General features: G+C 48.8%; 2 protein-coding genes across 2 annotated transcripts in view; one reads left to right on the plus strand and one right to left on the minus strand.

Moving 5' to 3' along the window:
* The first annotated feature begins 825 nt into the window (after window positions 1-825).
* smim13 (small integral membrane protein 13) lies at window positions 826-4,211 on the plus strand. Its single transcript, XM_080515616.1, has 2 exons — window positions 826-1,300; window positions 3,468-4,211. The coding sequence occupies exons 1-2, from the start codon at window positions 1,210-1,212 to the stop codon at window positions 3,653-3,655; spliced, it is 279 nt and encodes a 92-aa protein (XP_080371742.1). The 5' UTR covers window positions 826-1,209; the 3' UTR covers window positions 3,656-4,211.
* Window positions 4,212-8,665: 4,454 nt separating this feature from the next.
* Window positions 8,666-15,416, minus strand: part of nedd9 (neural precursor cell expressed, developmentally down-regulated 9) — a gene marked incomplete at its 5' end in the record, with an annotated part of 7,958 nt that continues 1,207 nt past the window's right edge. Inside the window, 18 exon segments of the mRNA XM_080515886.1 lie at window positions 8,666-8,859; window positions 8,862-8,966; window positions 8,969-9,269; window positions 9,271-9,356; window positions 10,260-10,349; window positions 10,444-10,686; window positions 10,688-10,711; window positions 10,714-10,782; window positions 10,785-10,882; window positions 10,885-11,191; window positions 11,194-11,379; window positions 11,382-11,531; window positions 11,533-11,625; window positions 12,189-12,208; window positions 12,211-12,235; window positions 12,238-12,360; window positions 13,010-13,087; window positions 13,089-13,109. Of these exon segments, the coding sequence (XP_080372012.1) occupies window positions 8,767-8,859; window positions 8,862-8,966; window positions 8,969-9,269; window positions 9,271-9,356; window positions 10,260-10,349; window positions 10,444-10,686; window positions 10,688-10,711; window positions 10,714-10,782; window positions 10,785-10,882; window positions 10,885-11,191; window positions 11,194-11,379; window positions 11,382-11,531; window positions 11,533-11,625; window positions 12,189-12,208; window positions 12,211-12,235; window positions 12,238-12,360; window positions 13,010-13,087; window positions 13,089-13,109 (2,112 nt within the window). The 3' untranslated portion in view covers window positions 8,666-8,766.

The following is a 15,416-nucleotide window of genomic DNA, read 5'->3' on the forward strand; positions in this document are numbered from 1 at the left end:
AGTTCTGCTTCATTTATATAATCTTTATACCTCGAGCACCCTTTTATTGTTTTATTTAAATTGTTCTAATGTATACCTCTTTTGTTTGCTTGCATGTGTATTTATGTATTTGAGATGTAAAAGATTGTAAATGTGAAGTTTTTCATCCTTTTTTTGTAACTACACATATATTATATTATATAATGCCTCCAGTCTGGTTTCAATATTTGTATTAATGAGACTTTAATGTTATTCTTTTCAACTTGTGTCTCATGTTTTTCCATTTGATTATTATTGGTTATTTTATCGGATGCTTTTTGTGACATGTTAGTTATTTTCTGTGTTCGGGTCACATTTCCACCAATTTATTGTGCGTTCATGTACATTAGATAAATAAATAAGCAGCAGACGCTGAAGGACTTCTGCTTAGTATTGAGTAATATTAGATTCCCTCACCCAGTCTCGTTATTGTCAATATTTAACTCCTGATATTTGTACTCAACAATGATTTCCATTAATTCGTAATTATTATTATTATTATAATTATTTATATTGTGATAATATGGCGTATTTCCAGTATGGAAGTGTGAAGTATAGATTGACGTAATACACAAAATATGGCAAAGAGGTTATTTAAAATTAGAATAGAAACAACAAAACAAAGGAACAATGAGGAGAACAAATAGTTAAACTAGAACTACACTCGGTAGAACGCATATTTGTTTGCGGAATCAAGTTTTATCGGCGCAAACCGAGTATTTCCGCTCGCAGCCGGTTGACGTGTGGCTAAACGACACTACCACTACTAAACTACATTACCCAAGATGCCCCGCGAGTGCGCGAGCTGACGCGTCTTATTGACGTCACGGCCGCGGTCCCCCTGTTGTTTTACCGGAGCCGCCGCCGCCGCCGTCCTGCTCCGCAACGTCCGTTAAACTCAGTCCGCCGTGATGTAGCGCACCTCCGGGGGGCTTCACTCCGCTGCTGTGCCCGCGCGACGTTCGGCGAAGCGGCCTGAGGAGGTGCCGGTGGCTCCGGGGCGTCGGAGCGGCTGAAGTTAGCCCCGCTAGCAGCTTCGGGCGATGAGCGGCGGCTCCGTGTTGCTCTCCTCGGCCGCGGCTCTCCGACCTGCTCGGCCTCCTGTGAGCGGCGCTGGGCGCTGAACCCGGGCGGTCCTCCTCCTCCTCCTCCTCCTCCCGGGCCTCCTCCTCCTCCTCGTCTCGGTCCTCCATGCTGCCGGAGGAGATGTTGCAGATCGCGGGGCTCATTCTGCTGGTCATTGTGGCCACGGTGGTCTGCGCGCTGCTCTTCATGATGTTCGGTGAGTTTAAACTAACACTAACTAGTCATTCAACTAGTCCACAAACCAGTCTTCCAACTACTCCATTAACTAGTAGAACTAGTCCTAGAATCTAGTTCACCAACTACTCTCCTAACTACCTCAACTCCTCCACTAACTACCTCAACTACTCCACCAACAGTCCTCCAACTTGTCCACCAACAGTCCTCCAAGTTGTCCACTAACCAGCCCCCCAACTACTCCATTAACTACTTGAACTAGTCCTAGAATCTAGTTCACCAACTACTCCACTAACTACCGCAACTAGTCCACTAACAGTCCTCCAACTACTCCACTAACTACCTCAACTAGTCTACTAACAGTCCTCCAACTACTCCACTAACTACCTCAACTAGTCCACTAACAGTCCTCCAACTACTCCACTAACTACCTCAACTAGTCCACTAACAGTCCTCCAACTACTCCACTAACTACCTCAACTAGTCTACTAACAGTCCTCCAACTACTCCACTAACTACCTCAACTAGTCTACTAACAGTCCTCCAACTACTCCACTAACTACCTCAACTAGTCCACTAACAGTCCTCCAACTACTCCATTAACTACTTGAACTAGTCCTAGAATCTAGTTCACCAACTACTCCACTAACTACCGCAACTAGTCCACTAACAGTCCTCCAACTACTCCACTAACTACATGAACTAGTCCACTAACCAGTCCTCTTGTCCACTAACCAGTCATCCAACGAGCCCACTAACTACCTTAACTAGTCCTCCAACTAGTCATCATCTCTCTAAAAGGGAGCATTTCTTTAACCAAGCAGAACCAGACGTTACAGCCGGTGTCTATTTATAACCCCATGTCTTGTTTACGTGATTCTATGTGTCGGTTGAGTTTTCTCGTCTCCGACCGACGTCGTCGTAGTGAAAAGACGTAATGTTGGTTATGTGGACCGGTGAGGGCGGGACCGGTTAGTTAGCAGGCCTCTACTGGGGGACGGAGGTCCGGTATCGAATGTCTTTGCCTTGAGTTTCTATTCCTGTCCTGCTGCTGCTCTGATCTTTAGACCTGCAGGCAGAGAATCTACCACTTTACTGGTTTTACCAGGAACTGAGCCGGTCTGTGCCGGACCCTGGACCCTAATCATTAACCTGAGCAGGCCTGCAGCGGGGCGGGTCACGTGTGTGGGTCAGGGGTCAGAGGTCAGGGGTCAGATCCGGCCCGACTAATGCAGCAAAAACACCAAAAATTACTTTTTCAAGGCTGCATGAATCAAGTTCCAGCGGCAAAAGAGAAACTTTTATCCATCTGAAGAGAAACTTCAAAGAGTTTCAGATAAAAGAAACACAAAGTCAAATCAGCTGCTGCAGAGTCATCAAAGGGAAACTCAACAAATAAGGGATCATATCACTGTTTTTAATGCTGAAGTCGTTTAAAATGTTCACGACGTCGAGGTTTTGTGGAATCAAACTGAGACTTTTCAATTTTTTTGTGCTAAAATAAGGAGTTTTTGTGGGTTAAAGGTCGTGGCAGGGTGTTTTCAAACTTACACTGCTGAGTAAAGAACGACACCGAATTAATCCACAACAAAGGCTTACTGGGAAGTTTCACGAGGAAGTGGGAGTTTCCCACCTGGAAAGTGTGTGATTCCACTCAACATGTGGTAAAAAAAACATTAAGAAATCAACACAATCAACGAGTCGTTTTCATCCTTTTTACTTCAGGGACGCACCGATACCACTTTCTTAAAGGAACAGTACAACCCTTTAGCGACTTGCCAATACTGAGTATCGATAGCAGTACTTTTTAAACACCATTAAGCCTCATTTAGGGTTTTTTTCCTCCTAATTCCTCCTCAGTTCCACTCGACTCGCTATGTGACTCTTTGCGACCAGAGGATGGTGTTTCGGACGAACTGGTTCCCCTGTTAACTGGTGACCTTCTTCCTCCAGCGGCCCCTTTTTCAACAGCAGATGTTAAAACATCTGCCCGGAACCCGTCGCGGTCCTGGAGAACGCCGTTTCACTGTTGGTTTGTCTTCGTCTAACATCAGCTGCTGCTAACGGCCGCTAGCAGGAGGCACCAGTTAACAGGGGCACCAGTGAAACCAGAACACCAGGCAGTGGAGCTCCATTGTAACGACCCACATCCTCCCCCCCCTCCCCCCCCCCCGTCTGCTCTTCCTCAGGTTGGTACGTCGTCTGGCAGCTCTTCCTGTCCAAGTTCAAGTTCCTGCGGGAGCTGGTGGGCGACGCCGGCGCCCCCCCGGCCGAGCCCCCGCCCCCCCAAACCAAGAGCGAGCGCCCCCCGACCCGGAGCCGGCCTCGCTCCGCACGCCAAAGAGCCGCCGCCACTACCCCCGCTCCAGAGTCCTAGACCCCCGCCCCCCTAGAGGACCCCCCCCACCTCCCCACCTCCCCCCCCCTCCACCCCCCCACCTCTTCACACCAACCGTCCTCATCCTCACTGGACACTTTACGCCGACCTCAAAGGGAAAAGCCGTCCGAGGGTCCCGTGGGGTCCTTCGCCCTGCCGCTCGTCTTGGGGGAACTTTCTTCCTCCGTCCGCTGGAGCGTGAGCAGGACGACGTCCGCTACGTCACAGGAAGTAATCAGATTACTGTTGGGGAAACCGGCTCGGCGCTCTCACTTCACGCTTGCTGGAGCGAAGCCCTGCTTTTAGCTTTTTCTCTGAGACGTGACGAAGTGCGATGGAAGGAGAGTCTCAGCGAATTCTTAGCGGCGGGGAGCCGCGAGGAGGAGGGACGAGGAGCTAGGAGGAGCGACGAGGAGCGAGGAGGAGCGGCGGGACGGCATTCCAGCCGACTCACTTCCTTTTTCTACTTGAAGAGTCGGGAGAGGTTTGAGCGCTGAGCCTCTGAACCAGTGCCTGAACACTCGACGTCTCCACAGGCTGTGCAGCCTCACGGGGTGGGGGAGGGGGGGGGAGGGGGTGGGGGGGGGTCCGCCTCCATGTAACGCTTCCCCACAAAGTCCAACTCTCGCACCTTTTTGGCATTTTATTTCAAATAAACGATGCCTCACAGTCTCTCGGCTTCTGTTTTATTGGCAAGATTTATCTCCAGTTTGCCTCCAAACCGGGAATTCCCACCTTAAAAACCCAGCTGGTAGCGTTCCACGTGATCGGGTCAGAAACCAATATGGCCGCCTCCGGTGGCGCTGGTCGGTCGCCATGGCAACGCCACACGGTTCTCAAACACAAGGCATTTAAAATTAAAAGGTCCGAATAAAATGGATTGAATTAATAATCAATTCACGTGTTTCAGATATGTAGTTTTCTTTACGTGTGTGATCATATATACACCATCTACCCACTTGGATATATTTATACAAATTTATATATAGACCCTTTAAGGATCATGTAATTATTTATCCGTTTTATAATATATTTAGAGAAAATAGATCATCTATATTCAAGTATACACATGTACATACATCCTATATCCAATTATCCTGCCTGAACAGGATTAGCGACTCATAATCCTCTAATATTCAATAGTTCTATATATCTTTATCTTCTAAAGTAGTTTTTCATATAAAATATGTAAATATAAACATTAATGTGTGTTGCAAGTATTATGTTAAGACTAATAATCTGATGAAAGGGTTTAATTAAATTATTTTTAAGGTAATATATATAATATAGAACAAATTTAATAAAGTTTAATCATGATTATGGAAGTATATTATTCAAAATATTTAAAGAACAGTCATGTTCTATCATAAAAACTTAAGTAAATCTATTTTTAGTCTTCATCAACTCGTGATGTGACTTTAAAAAAAAAAAAAAAAATCACCAAAGTTTGTTTTCTGATGTAATAAGACGAGTTATTTTTACTTTCCACTTCCTGTTTTCGTTCTGAATGAATTCCAGCTCCTCTTGAAAAGTGATGAATTCAATGTTTGTGCCTCCGGAGTGTTTCCGCACTTTGGACACAAGGTGGCGCCGTCACACAGAACAAGTCTAATAAACACCTGATGAATGAAAACACAGGTTTCTGGTCGCTGCACGCTGGAAATACACTTTTACTTTGAAATGAAAGACATTTAAAATTGCCTGCAGGTATTATTTTTAGATCATTTGAGGAGCTGAGAGTCTTTGTGGTTAAACACATAGATCTATAACACTAGATGCCTCACTGTGTCAACTGTGACGTCCCTCTAGCGCCGCCATCTTGGATGGGTCTCCTGCTCTGCTACACATAAAGATCAAAGGCTAGAAAAGGCAGGAAAACCTTTGTCGCTCGCTTGCTAGTCGACGTAGCAACAGTCTCTTATGGACATACAGATGAGATTATTTAATGTTGGCTTGAGATGATCGATGTTTGTCGTTCTAAACATTAAATAACCTGACGGGTTTATCGTAGTTTGAGTTGAACAACCAAATTCTTGCGCCGTGTGTCTAAGTTATTTAAAATCTTAAACTGTTTCTAGTTTTCCAGTTAATTTGAACATTTTAATGTATTTTTCTCTCGGTGGTATCCATCATCCGTACATCCATCCATCCATCTGTCCATCATCCATCATCCATCCATCTATCCATCTGTCCATCATCCATCATTCATCCACCCATCCATCCATCCATCATCATCCATCCATCAGCAGCTAAATATCAGTTTGAGCTGCAGAAAAAAAAGAAACCATGTTTATATTTTTAAATTATCAAATATGACGTCTTTCTGCTGAGTCATGCTTCAGACCAGTAAATATCTGGAGACACGTTAGGACCTGTTAGTTCTAGTTAGTTATTCAGTACCTGTTAGTTCTAGTTAGTTATTCAGTACCTGGTTAGTTCTAGTTAGTTATTCAGTACCTGGTCAGTTCTAGTTAGTTATTCAGTACCTGGTCAGTTCTAGCTAGTTATTCAGTACCTGGTTAGTTCCAGTTAGTTATTCAGTACCTGGTTAGTTCTAGTTAGTTATTCAGTACCTGGTTAGTTCTAGTTAGTTATTCAGTACCTGGTTAGTTCTAGTTAGTTATTCAGTACCTGGTCAGTTCTAGTTAGTTATTCAGTACCTGGTTAGTTCTAGTTAGTTATTCAGTACCTGGTTAGTTCTAGTTAGTTATTCAGTACCTGGTTAGTTCTAGTTAGTTATTCAGTACCTGGTCAGTTGTAGTTAGTTATTCAGTACCTGGTTAGTTCTAGTTAGTTATTCAGTACCTGGTTAGTTCTAGTTAGTTATTCAGTACCTGGTCAGTTCTAGTTAGTTATTCAGTACCTGGTTAGTTCTAGTTAGTTATTCAGTACCTGGTTAGTTCTAGTTAGTTATTCAGTACCTGGTTAGTTCTAGTTAGTTATTCAGTACCTGGTCAGTTCTAGTTAGTTATTCAGTACCTGGTCAGTTCCAGTTAGTTATTCAGTACCTGGTCAGTTCCAGTTAGTTATTCAGTACCTGGTCAGTTCTAGTTAGTTATTCAGTACCTGGTCAGTTCCAGTTAGTTATTCAGTACCTGGTTAGTTCTAGTTAGTTATTCAGTACCTGGTCAGTTCTAGTTAGTTATTCAGTACCTGGTTAGTTCTCGTTAGTTATTCAGTACCTGGTTAGTTCTAGTTAGTTATTCAGTACCTGGTCAGTTCTAGTTAGTTATTCAGTACCTGGTTAGTTCCAGCTAGTTATTCAGTACCTGGTCAGTTCTAGTTAGTTATTCAGTACCTGGTCAGTTCTAGTTAGTTATTCAGTACCTGGTTAGTTCCAGCTAGTTATTCAGTACCTGGTCAGTTCCAGCTAGTTATTCAGTACCTGGTCAGTTCTAGTTAGTTATTCAGTACCTGTTAGTTCTAGTTAGTTATTCAGTACCTGGTCAGTTCCAGCTAGTTATTCAGTACCTGGTCAGTTCCAGCTAGTTATTCAGTACCTGGTCAGTTCTAGTTAGTTATTCAGTACCTGGTTAGTTCCAGCTAGTTATTCAGTACCTGGTCAGTTCCAGCTAGTTATTCAGTACCTGGTCAGTTCTAGTTAGTTATTCAGTACCTGGTCAGTTCCAGTTATTATGATCATTATTACGGTTATTATTAATATTATTGTTGTTATTATTACTATTATTATTATTATTATTATTACTGGTCATGTGACCAGTGAGTACCCAGGCTCAGGTACTCAGGTAATCAGAGTATTTCTCCCTCCAGCTTTCCAGCGATGTTCCTCTGGTCTCGTCCGACCAGGAAGAGTGTCTCTCACAGCTTCTCTGTTTACCAACGTGCCCTTGAGCAAAACAAAGCTTCATGACGACAAACGGAACCAGGAGCTGTGGAGGAGTTGCTGGTCTGAACCTCCAGACCTGGTTGTTGCTGGTAACGTGGGTCTGCAGGGAGGAACCAGAGGAGTCAGCAGGTGGTTCAGAAGAGTCCTTTACTTGGAGACACGTCCTCTGAGGGACACGGACTGGACGTACAGTCACCAGCAGGAAGACAACGTCAACAACAACAACAACAACAACAACGAGGAGGACGAGGAGGACGAGGACTGACGCACGGTTAAAAATGGAAAACGTCTCATTAAGGTGCTTCGTAATTATATGACACAGGAATGTTATGGAGAAACGTCCTCGTACGTCTACAGATTCCTACCGACAGATTCCTCCTACCGACAGATTCCTTCTACCGACAGATTCCTTCTACCGACAGATTCCTCCTACCGACAGATTCCTTCTACCGACAGATTCCTCCTACCGACAGATTCCTTCTACCGACAGATTCCTTCTACCGACAGATTCCTCCTACCGACAGACTCATACGTCATATAAAACGATCTACACAAAAATAGAGCCAATATTTACAGAGTGGAGACTTTTTACAAGGAGAGACGTACAAACATACTGCATATAGAGGAGGAGGAGGAGCAGGAGGAGGAGGAGGAGGAGGAAGAAGACTAGCAGGAGGAGGAGGAGGAGGAGCAGGAGGAGGAAGAGCAGGAGGAGGAGGAGGAGGAGGAGGAAGACTAGCAGGAGGAGGAGCAGGAGGAGGAGGAAGACTAGCAGGAGGAGGAGGAGGAAGAGGAGAGGAGGAAGACCAGGAGGAGGAGGAGGAGGAGAGAAGACCAGGAAGAGGAAGAGGAGGAGGAGCAGGAGGAGGAGGAGGAGGAAGACCAGGAGGAGGAAGAGGAAGAAGACTAGCAGGAGCAGGAGAAGAGGAGGAAGAAGACCAGGAGGAGGAGGAAGAGGAGGAGGAAGACCAGGAGGAGGAGCAGGGGGAGGAGGAGGAGAAGACCAGGAGGAGGAGGAAGAAGACCAGGAGGAGGAGCAGGAGGAAGACTGGGGGGGGAGGGGGAGGAGGAAGACGACTAGCAGGAGGAGGAGCAGGAGGAAGAGGAGGATGAGGAAGAAGAGCAGGAGGAGGAGGAGGAAGACCAGAGCAGCAGGAGAAGAGGAGGATGAGGAAGAAGAGCAGGAGGAAGAGGAGGATGAGGAAGAAGAGCAGGAGCAGGGAGGAGGAGGAGGAAGACCAGGAGCAGGAGGAGGAGCAGGAGGTCACAAGTGCGCCAGGAGCAGCAGCTGCTCCTTGAAGTGCTGAGCGTGGTGCGACAGGCCGGTGACGCGGTCCACCATGTCCTGCACGGCGGCGCGGCGCTGGGGTAGAGCAGGGCGGCGGCCTTGGTGGCCGTCACCACCGCCTTCAGCAGGTCGCACAGCACGTTGCTGCAGTTCATGACGCGGTTGGCCAGCTGGGGGGGGCGGCGGCCTGGCGGGACAGCGTGTCGCCGATGAACACCAACTTGTGGGCGCTGAGGATGACGAACTTGCTGTGCGCCACGAAGATCCGCGGCGGCTGACCGGCGCGCACGCAGCCGAAGAAGGCGTCGACGGCGCCGAGCAGCGTGGCGAAGTGCTGCTCGCACTGCTCCGAGTAGAACGCCAGCAGCTGGCGGTCGCGGGCGCACGGCGAGAGCGAGGAGGAGGAGGAGGAGGAAGAGGAAGAGGAGGGAGGAGGACGAGGGGGGGAGGAGGGGGAGGAGGAGGAGTCTGGGGGCGAGGGCGGCGCCGGAGTGTGAAATCCACTGCGTGATGTCGTTCTCCACCGGTTTGATCACCTCCTGCTCCAGCTGCTTGAACTGGTTGATCTGTGGAGGGGGCGGAGCCTAAGTCACTGAGCTGCAGGAGCACCCGTCCTCACCTTCACCTCCTCACCTTCACCTCCTCCCTTCATTGAGGTGAACCTCCCTAACTACATTATTACTGTTATTATCATTATTATTACTATTATTATTACTGTTATTATTACTATTATTACTATTATTATTACTGTTATAATTACTATTATTATTACTATTATTACTGTTATTATTATTACTATTGCTGTTATTATTATTACTATTATTATTACTGTTATTATTACTATTACTATTATTACTATTATTACTGTTATTATTATTACTATTACTGTTATTATTATTATTACTGTTATTGTTACTATTACTGTTATTATTATTACTATTATCATTATTACTATTACCATTATTATTACCATTATATTATTATTACTGTTAATATTACTATTATTATTACTATTGTTATTACTGTTATTATTATTTTTATTATTACTATTATTATCATTATTATTACTATTATTATTATTACTGTTATTACTATTATTATCATCATTATTACTATTGTTATTATTACTACTATTATTATTATTACTATTACTACTATTATTATTATTATTACTATTACCATTATTATTATTAACTGTTATTATTATTACTATTATTATTACTATTACTACTATTATTATTATTATTATTATTACTATTACCATTATTACTGTTATTATTACTATTTACCATTATTATTATTACTATTGTTATTACTGTTATTATTATTGTTATTATTACTATTATTATTATTATTACCACTTATATTATTATTACTGTTAATATTACTATTATTATTACTATTACTGTTAGTATTACTCTCTCTCCCTCTCCAGAGGACAACCAGAGGACAATGAGACGTGTCCTCACCTGCTCCTGTCCCAGCTGGACTTGACTTTGCTTGATGATGTTTTCTTTCTCCAGCAGCTCCTTCTGCTGCCGCTCAAAGTCTTCTTTTCCCTGAGGAGGACGAAGAGGACAAAGACGTGACTCCTCCCCCTTCTGTCCAACCCGTCCCCCCCGCCCGGGCCGACCGAAGCTCCCGCCCCCTTACCTGCAGATGTACGTAGTCGTAGTCCTCCATCCAGCTCTTCACGCACTTCTCACTGTGGTTCATGTTGTCCTTGTCCCGGCCGGACGGGACGGGGAACGGTTTGGTGGGACCGCCGTAGTTGTCGTTGTCGGTGTGAGCGGGACGCCGTCGTCCGGAGTCGTCCCGCCGCCGCCACCGCCGCCGCCGTTCGCCCGGCGTCCGCCTGAACAGCAGCTCGGCGTTGCCCCCGACGACGGCGGCCAGCCTGCTTGGCGTCGTCGGGCAGCGTCCCTGGGACACCATGACGAAGCGGTCCAGGTCGTCGGTCTTGGCGTGGGGCCTCCCGGCGGCGGCGGCGGCCTAGCGCGGGCGGCGGCTAGCGCGTTGAGCGCCCAGCCGCCGGCGTCCAGCAGCTGGTAGCTCTGCAGCAGGATCTGCTGCGAGTCCTCCAGGCGGCCAGCTGCCGCCGCAGCTTGGCGTGCACGCCGCAGTCCGACACGCCGGCGGCGTTGGCCGCCGCGCCGCGCCCGAACGCCACCAGCTCCGCCAGCGCCGCGCGCACGCGCTCCAGCGCCGCGCGCACGTCGTTGCCGTGGCGCTCCATGAAGGGGAACGTCCTCCAGCGGGGCGACGCCGCCATGGCGTGCAGCGCCCCGACCGCGGCGTCCAGCGTCTGCTGCAGGCGGCGCAGCCGCTGCGCGGCGGCGTCCACGTCCAGCGCCAGGCGTCCCTCGGAGCCGGCGGAGGACGAGGACGTGGGACATGCTGCCTGCGCGTGCTGCCGGTGCTGGAGAAGGACAGGCGGTTCACGCCGTCCGTCGCGTCCACCGCCGCGGCGGGGACGTCGTAGACGCCGCTGCCGCCGTCGGCGGGCGACGCCCTGAGCTGCGAGGCCGGCAGACCCCGGGGGACGTCGTACACGTCCTGCTGAGGCCCCGCCCCCGACGACGGACCGACGGGAGGGCGGGCGGCGGCACGTCGTAGATGCCTTCGTTGGCGTTACGGTCGTGCTGCTGCCGGCGAGGGGGCCGGAGCCTCGGGGCCCGGGGGGAAGGTCGTAGGGCGACGGCGAGGGTTTGGAGACGGCGGGGCGGCGGCACGTCGTAGACCGCCCTCCTGCTTGCTCCTGAGAGGCTGCGGGAAGTCGTAGTTCCCCTCCTGCAGGGCGGCGGCGGCGGCGCGGCATGGCGGCACGGCGTACACCTGCAGGACGAGACCGTCGCCGTGGTTACACTTCAGCTGCTGAGGCGGCGGTAAGGACTCGTCTTAAGTGAAAACGAAACGAATCCATGTTCATGTAGGCATGAACTGGTGCTTTTATTTTGATGGTCACGTAATAATCCAACTTGGTACTTTTATTTTGATAGTCACGTAATAACAATCCAACTTAGTGGTTTTATTTTGACAGTCAAGTAATAACAATCCAACTTGGTACTTTTGTTTGATAGTCACGTAATAACAATTGAACTTGGTGGTTTTATTTTGACGGTCACGTAATAACAATCCAACTTGGTGGTTTTATTTTGACAGTCACGTAATAACAATCCAACTTGGTGGTTTATTTTGACAGTCACCATAATAACAATCCAACTTGGTACTTTTATTTTGACAGTGATATTATTATTATTATTATCACTGTTATTATTACTATTACTACTATTATTATTGTTAGTTACTACTATGTATAGTTCAAACTAATAATATAAACCAAAAAGGTTTCATTCTCTCTCTCTCTCTCTCTCTCTCTCTCTCTCTCTCTCTCTCACCCCTTGTGAGGCCGGCGGACGTCGTACACGCCTTGCGTCTGGCGTCCGTCTGCAGCGGCGGCGGGACGTCGTAGACGCCCTGGATGGAGGCTCCGCCCCCCTGACCAGGTGGGACGTCGTAGACGCCCTGGATGGAGGCTCCGCCCCCCTGACCAGGTGGGACGTCGTACACCTGAGACACAGACACAGCAGAGGTTCAGGACTCCGGCCACCAGGGGGCGGCGCACCACTCCAATCACTCTAAAACCCAATTCTACACAGAGTAGTTTTGTCTTTCTGCCTCGTCTGGTTATTTAATGTAACTCAATATAAACTGAATTAATTCCACTTTATTTAAGTTATTTAAGTTTTCAGGCCAAACCTGTATTTTGTCCTTTTTATAGCGAAAACTGGAAGAAATGTAAATTTGTTCTAAACAAGCAACGACGACGTGTTTTCGCCTGCAGATTATCCATAACGGCAGTGAACACTGTGGGAAGCCGCTGCGGGCCATCCCGCTCCCATCAACCCTGTAAATAAAGCAGCGGGCCGTTTGACCTACATTCACTGTTTTCACTGCGTCTCTGACGCGAGAATCTCGTTTGTCTGAGAAGTTGTTCAGAGCGGAAAGATGTTTTGCGGTTTCACATTTTTAAAATCTGCCGACTCAGCAGAAACGCTCCGAACGTCAAGCGTCCATCTTTGTTTCAAATCGACTCGACGGCTTTTCAAAGTTAAAGTGGAATCAAAGAGTTTAGGTAGTTGGTTGGAGGGGGGGGGGGTTGGGGGTTGGGGGAAGGGGGGGGGGGGGGGCGACGAGGGGACGGCGTGGGGACACTCACCCCCGGCACCCTGCTGGGCGGGACGTCGTACACGTCCTGCTGGTGGCGCTGTCCCGGGCTGTAGCAGTAGGACTGTCCCCACCCTGGTGGGGGTCACCACCTGCCGGACCACAAGCTGTTAGAACCGCCGTGTCTCACACACTCACACACACACACACACACACACACACACACACACACACACACACACACACACACACACACACACACACACACACCACACACACACACACACACACACACACACACACACACACACACACACACAAACAACAGCTGAACACGGAGTCGTCCTTCTAGAAGCGTCTCCCAAAACAAAAGACTTTTAAAGCTTCAATGACTTTTAAGAAGCAGGTCTGATCAGGTCTGTCTCAGGGGGACGGTGTTGTGTCAGGGGGACGGCGTCTCAGGGGACAGTGTGTCAGGGGGACAGTGTCTCAGGGGGACTGTGTCAGGGGGACAGCGTCTCAGGGGGACAGTGTGTCAGGGGGACAGCGTCTCAGGGGGACAGTGTGTCAGGGGGACAGTGTCTCAGGGGGACTGTGTCAGGGGGGACAGTGTCTCAGGGGGACTGTGTCAGGGGGACAGTGTCTCAGGGGGACAGTGTCTCAAGGGGCAGGAGTCAGGGGGGACGGCGTGTCAGGGGGACAGCATCTCAGGGGGACAGCGTGTCAGGGGGACAGCGTCTCAAGGGGCAGAGTCAGGGGGACAGCGTCTCAGGGGGACAGTGTCTCAAGGGGCAGAGTCAGGGGGACAGTGTCTCAGGGGGACAGTGTCTCAAGGGGCAGAGTCAGGGGGACAGTGTCTCAGGGGGACAGTGTCTCAAGGGGCAGAGTCAGGGGGACGGCGTTGTCAGGGGGACAGCGTCTCAGGGGGACAGTGTGTCAGGGGGACAGCGTCTCACGGGGCAGAGTCAGGGGGACAGAGTCCTCAGGGGGACAGCCTTCCTGTGAGGAGACTCTACTATTGATATTAATAGAATATTTTACTCTGAGGGTTGAACCAGCAGTTCATTCTGTTTCCTGACCCTCACACCTCCAGACCCCCCCGTCTCCCCCCCCCCCCCCCCCCCCCCCCCCGTCCCCCTCGCTGGAGCCTGGTGTCTCCTAAAGAGCAGAGCAGGGAGACGTCCTCCGCTGCGTCAGACAGACGGAGGAATGCCGGGAATGTCTGGAGCGCCGTTCATTAAGCCGGGAGAGGAAAATGGGAACCACACGTCTTCCTGGCAGAGCGTCTCGTCCCCGGGGACGTATGAGACACTGCATCCCCCCCCCCCCGACCCCCCCTCCCCCCCGTCTCCCCCGTCCTCCGACATGGTCCAACTAATACCAGGAAACTTTCCCCGGGTCTGTGGAGTTCAGAGCCTCAACCATGTTTCTGGAGAGGAGGAGGAGGAGGGGGAAGAGGAGGGGGGGGGGGGGAGGGGGAGGGGGAGAGGGGGAAGAGGAGGGGGGGGGGAGGGGGAGGGGGTGGTTTGTAAAAGAGATTTATGAAAAAGAGGTGGAGGAGAGGAGAAAGTGAGAGAAGAGCGGTTGCCTAGTAAGGAAAGGAATGTCATTCATGACGACCGCTGGTCCTTCTGGTTCTCATCAGGCAACATGGCCGCCGCACTCTCACATACATCATCCCAGCAGGGGGGGCGGGGGGGGACGTATCACATCCACCCCCCCCACCAACACCCCCCCCCCCACCTACCCTGCCCCCCCCCCAGCAACATTTAAAAGAACTGAAAATATGCAGCTGCACATAAACAAGACGTCTCCTGTTGTGCTGTTTAAAAAAGGACTGTTGAGTACAAGAAGTACTGGAGTATTGGAGTACAGGAGTATTGGAGTACAGGAGTACTGGAGTATTGGAGTACAGGACTATTGGAGTACAAGAGTATTGGAGTACTGGAGTATTGAATACAGGACTATTGGAGTACAGGACTATTGGAGTACAGGAGTATTGGAGTACAAGAGTATTGCAGTACTGGAGTTATTGAGTACAGGACTATTGGAGTACAGGAGTACAGGAGTTTTGGAGTACAGAAGTACTGTAGTACAGAAGTACTGGAATACAGCAGTACAGGAGTCGATTTGGCAGTCGTGGTGTTTGACTCCTCAGATGTAGAAACGATTCCTCCGTCCTCAGAGAACGATCCAAACTTCCTTTGTCCTCAAAGAACGATTCTAAACTTCCTTTGTCCATCAAAGAACCATTCTAAACTTCCTTTGTCATCAAGAACGATTCTAACTTCTTTGTCCTCAAGAACGATTCTAAACTTCCTTTGTCCTCAAAGAACGATTCTAAACTTCCTTTGTCCTCAAAGAACGATTCTAAACTTCCTTTGTCCATCAAAGAACGATTCTAAACTTCCTTTGTCATCAAAGAACGATTCTAAACTTCCTTTGTCCATCAAAGAACA

The sequence above is a fragment of the Blennius ocellaris genome, assembly GCF_963422515.1.
Source record: "Blennius ocellaris genome assembly, chromosome: 20".
Lineage (NCBI taxonomy): Eukaryota > Metazoa > Chordata > Actinopteri > Blenniiformes > Blenniidae > Blennius > Blennius ocellaris.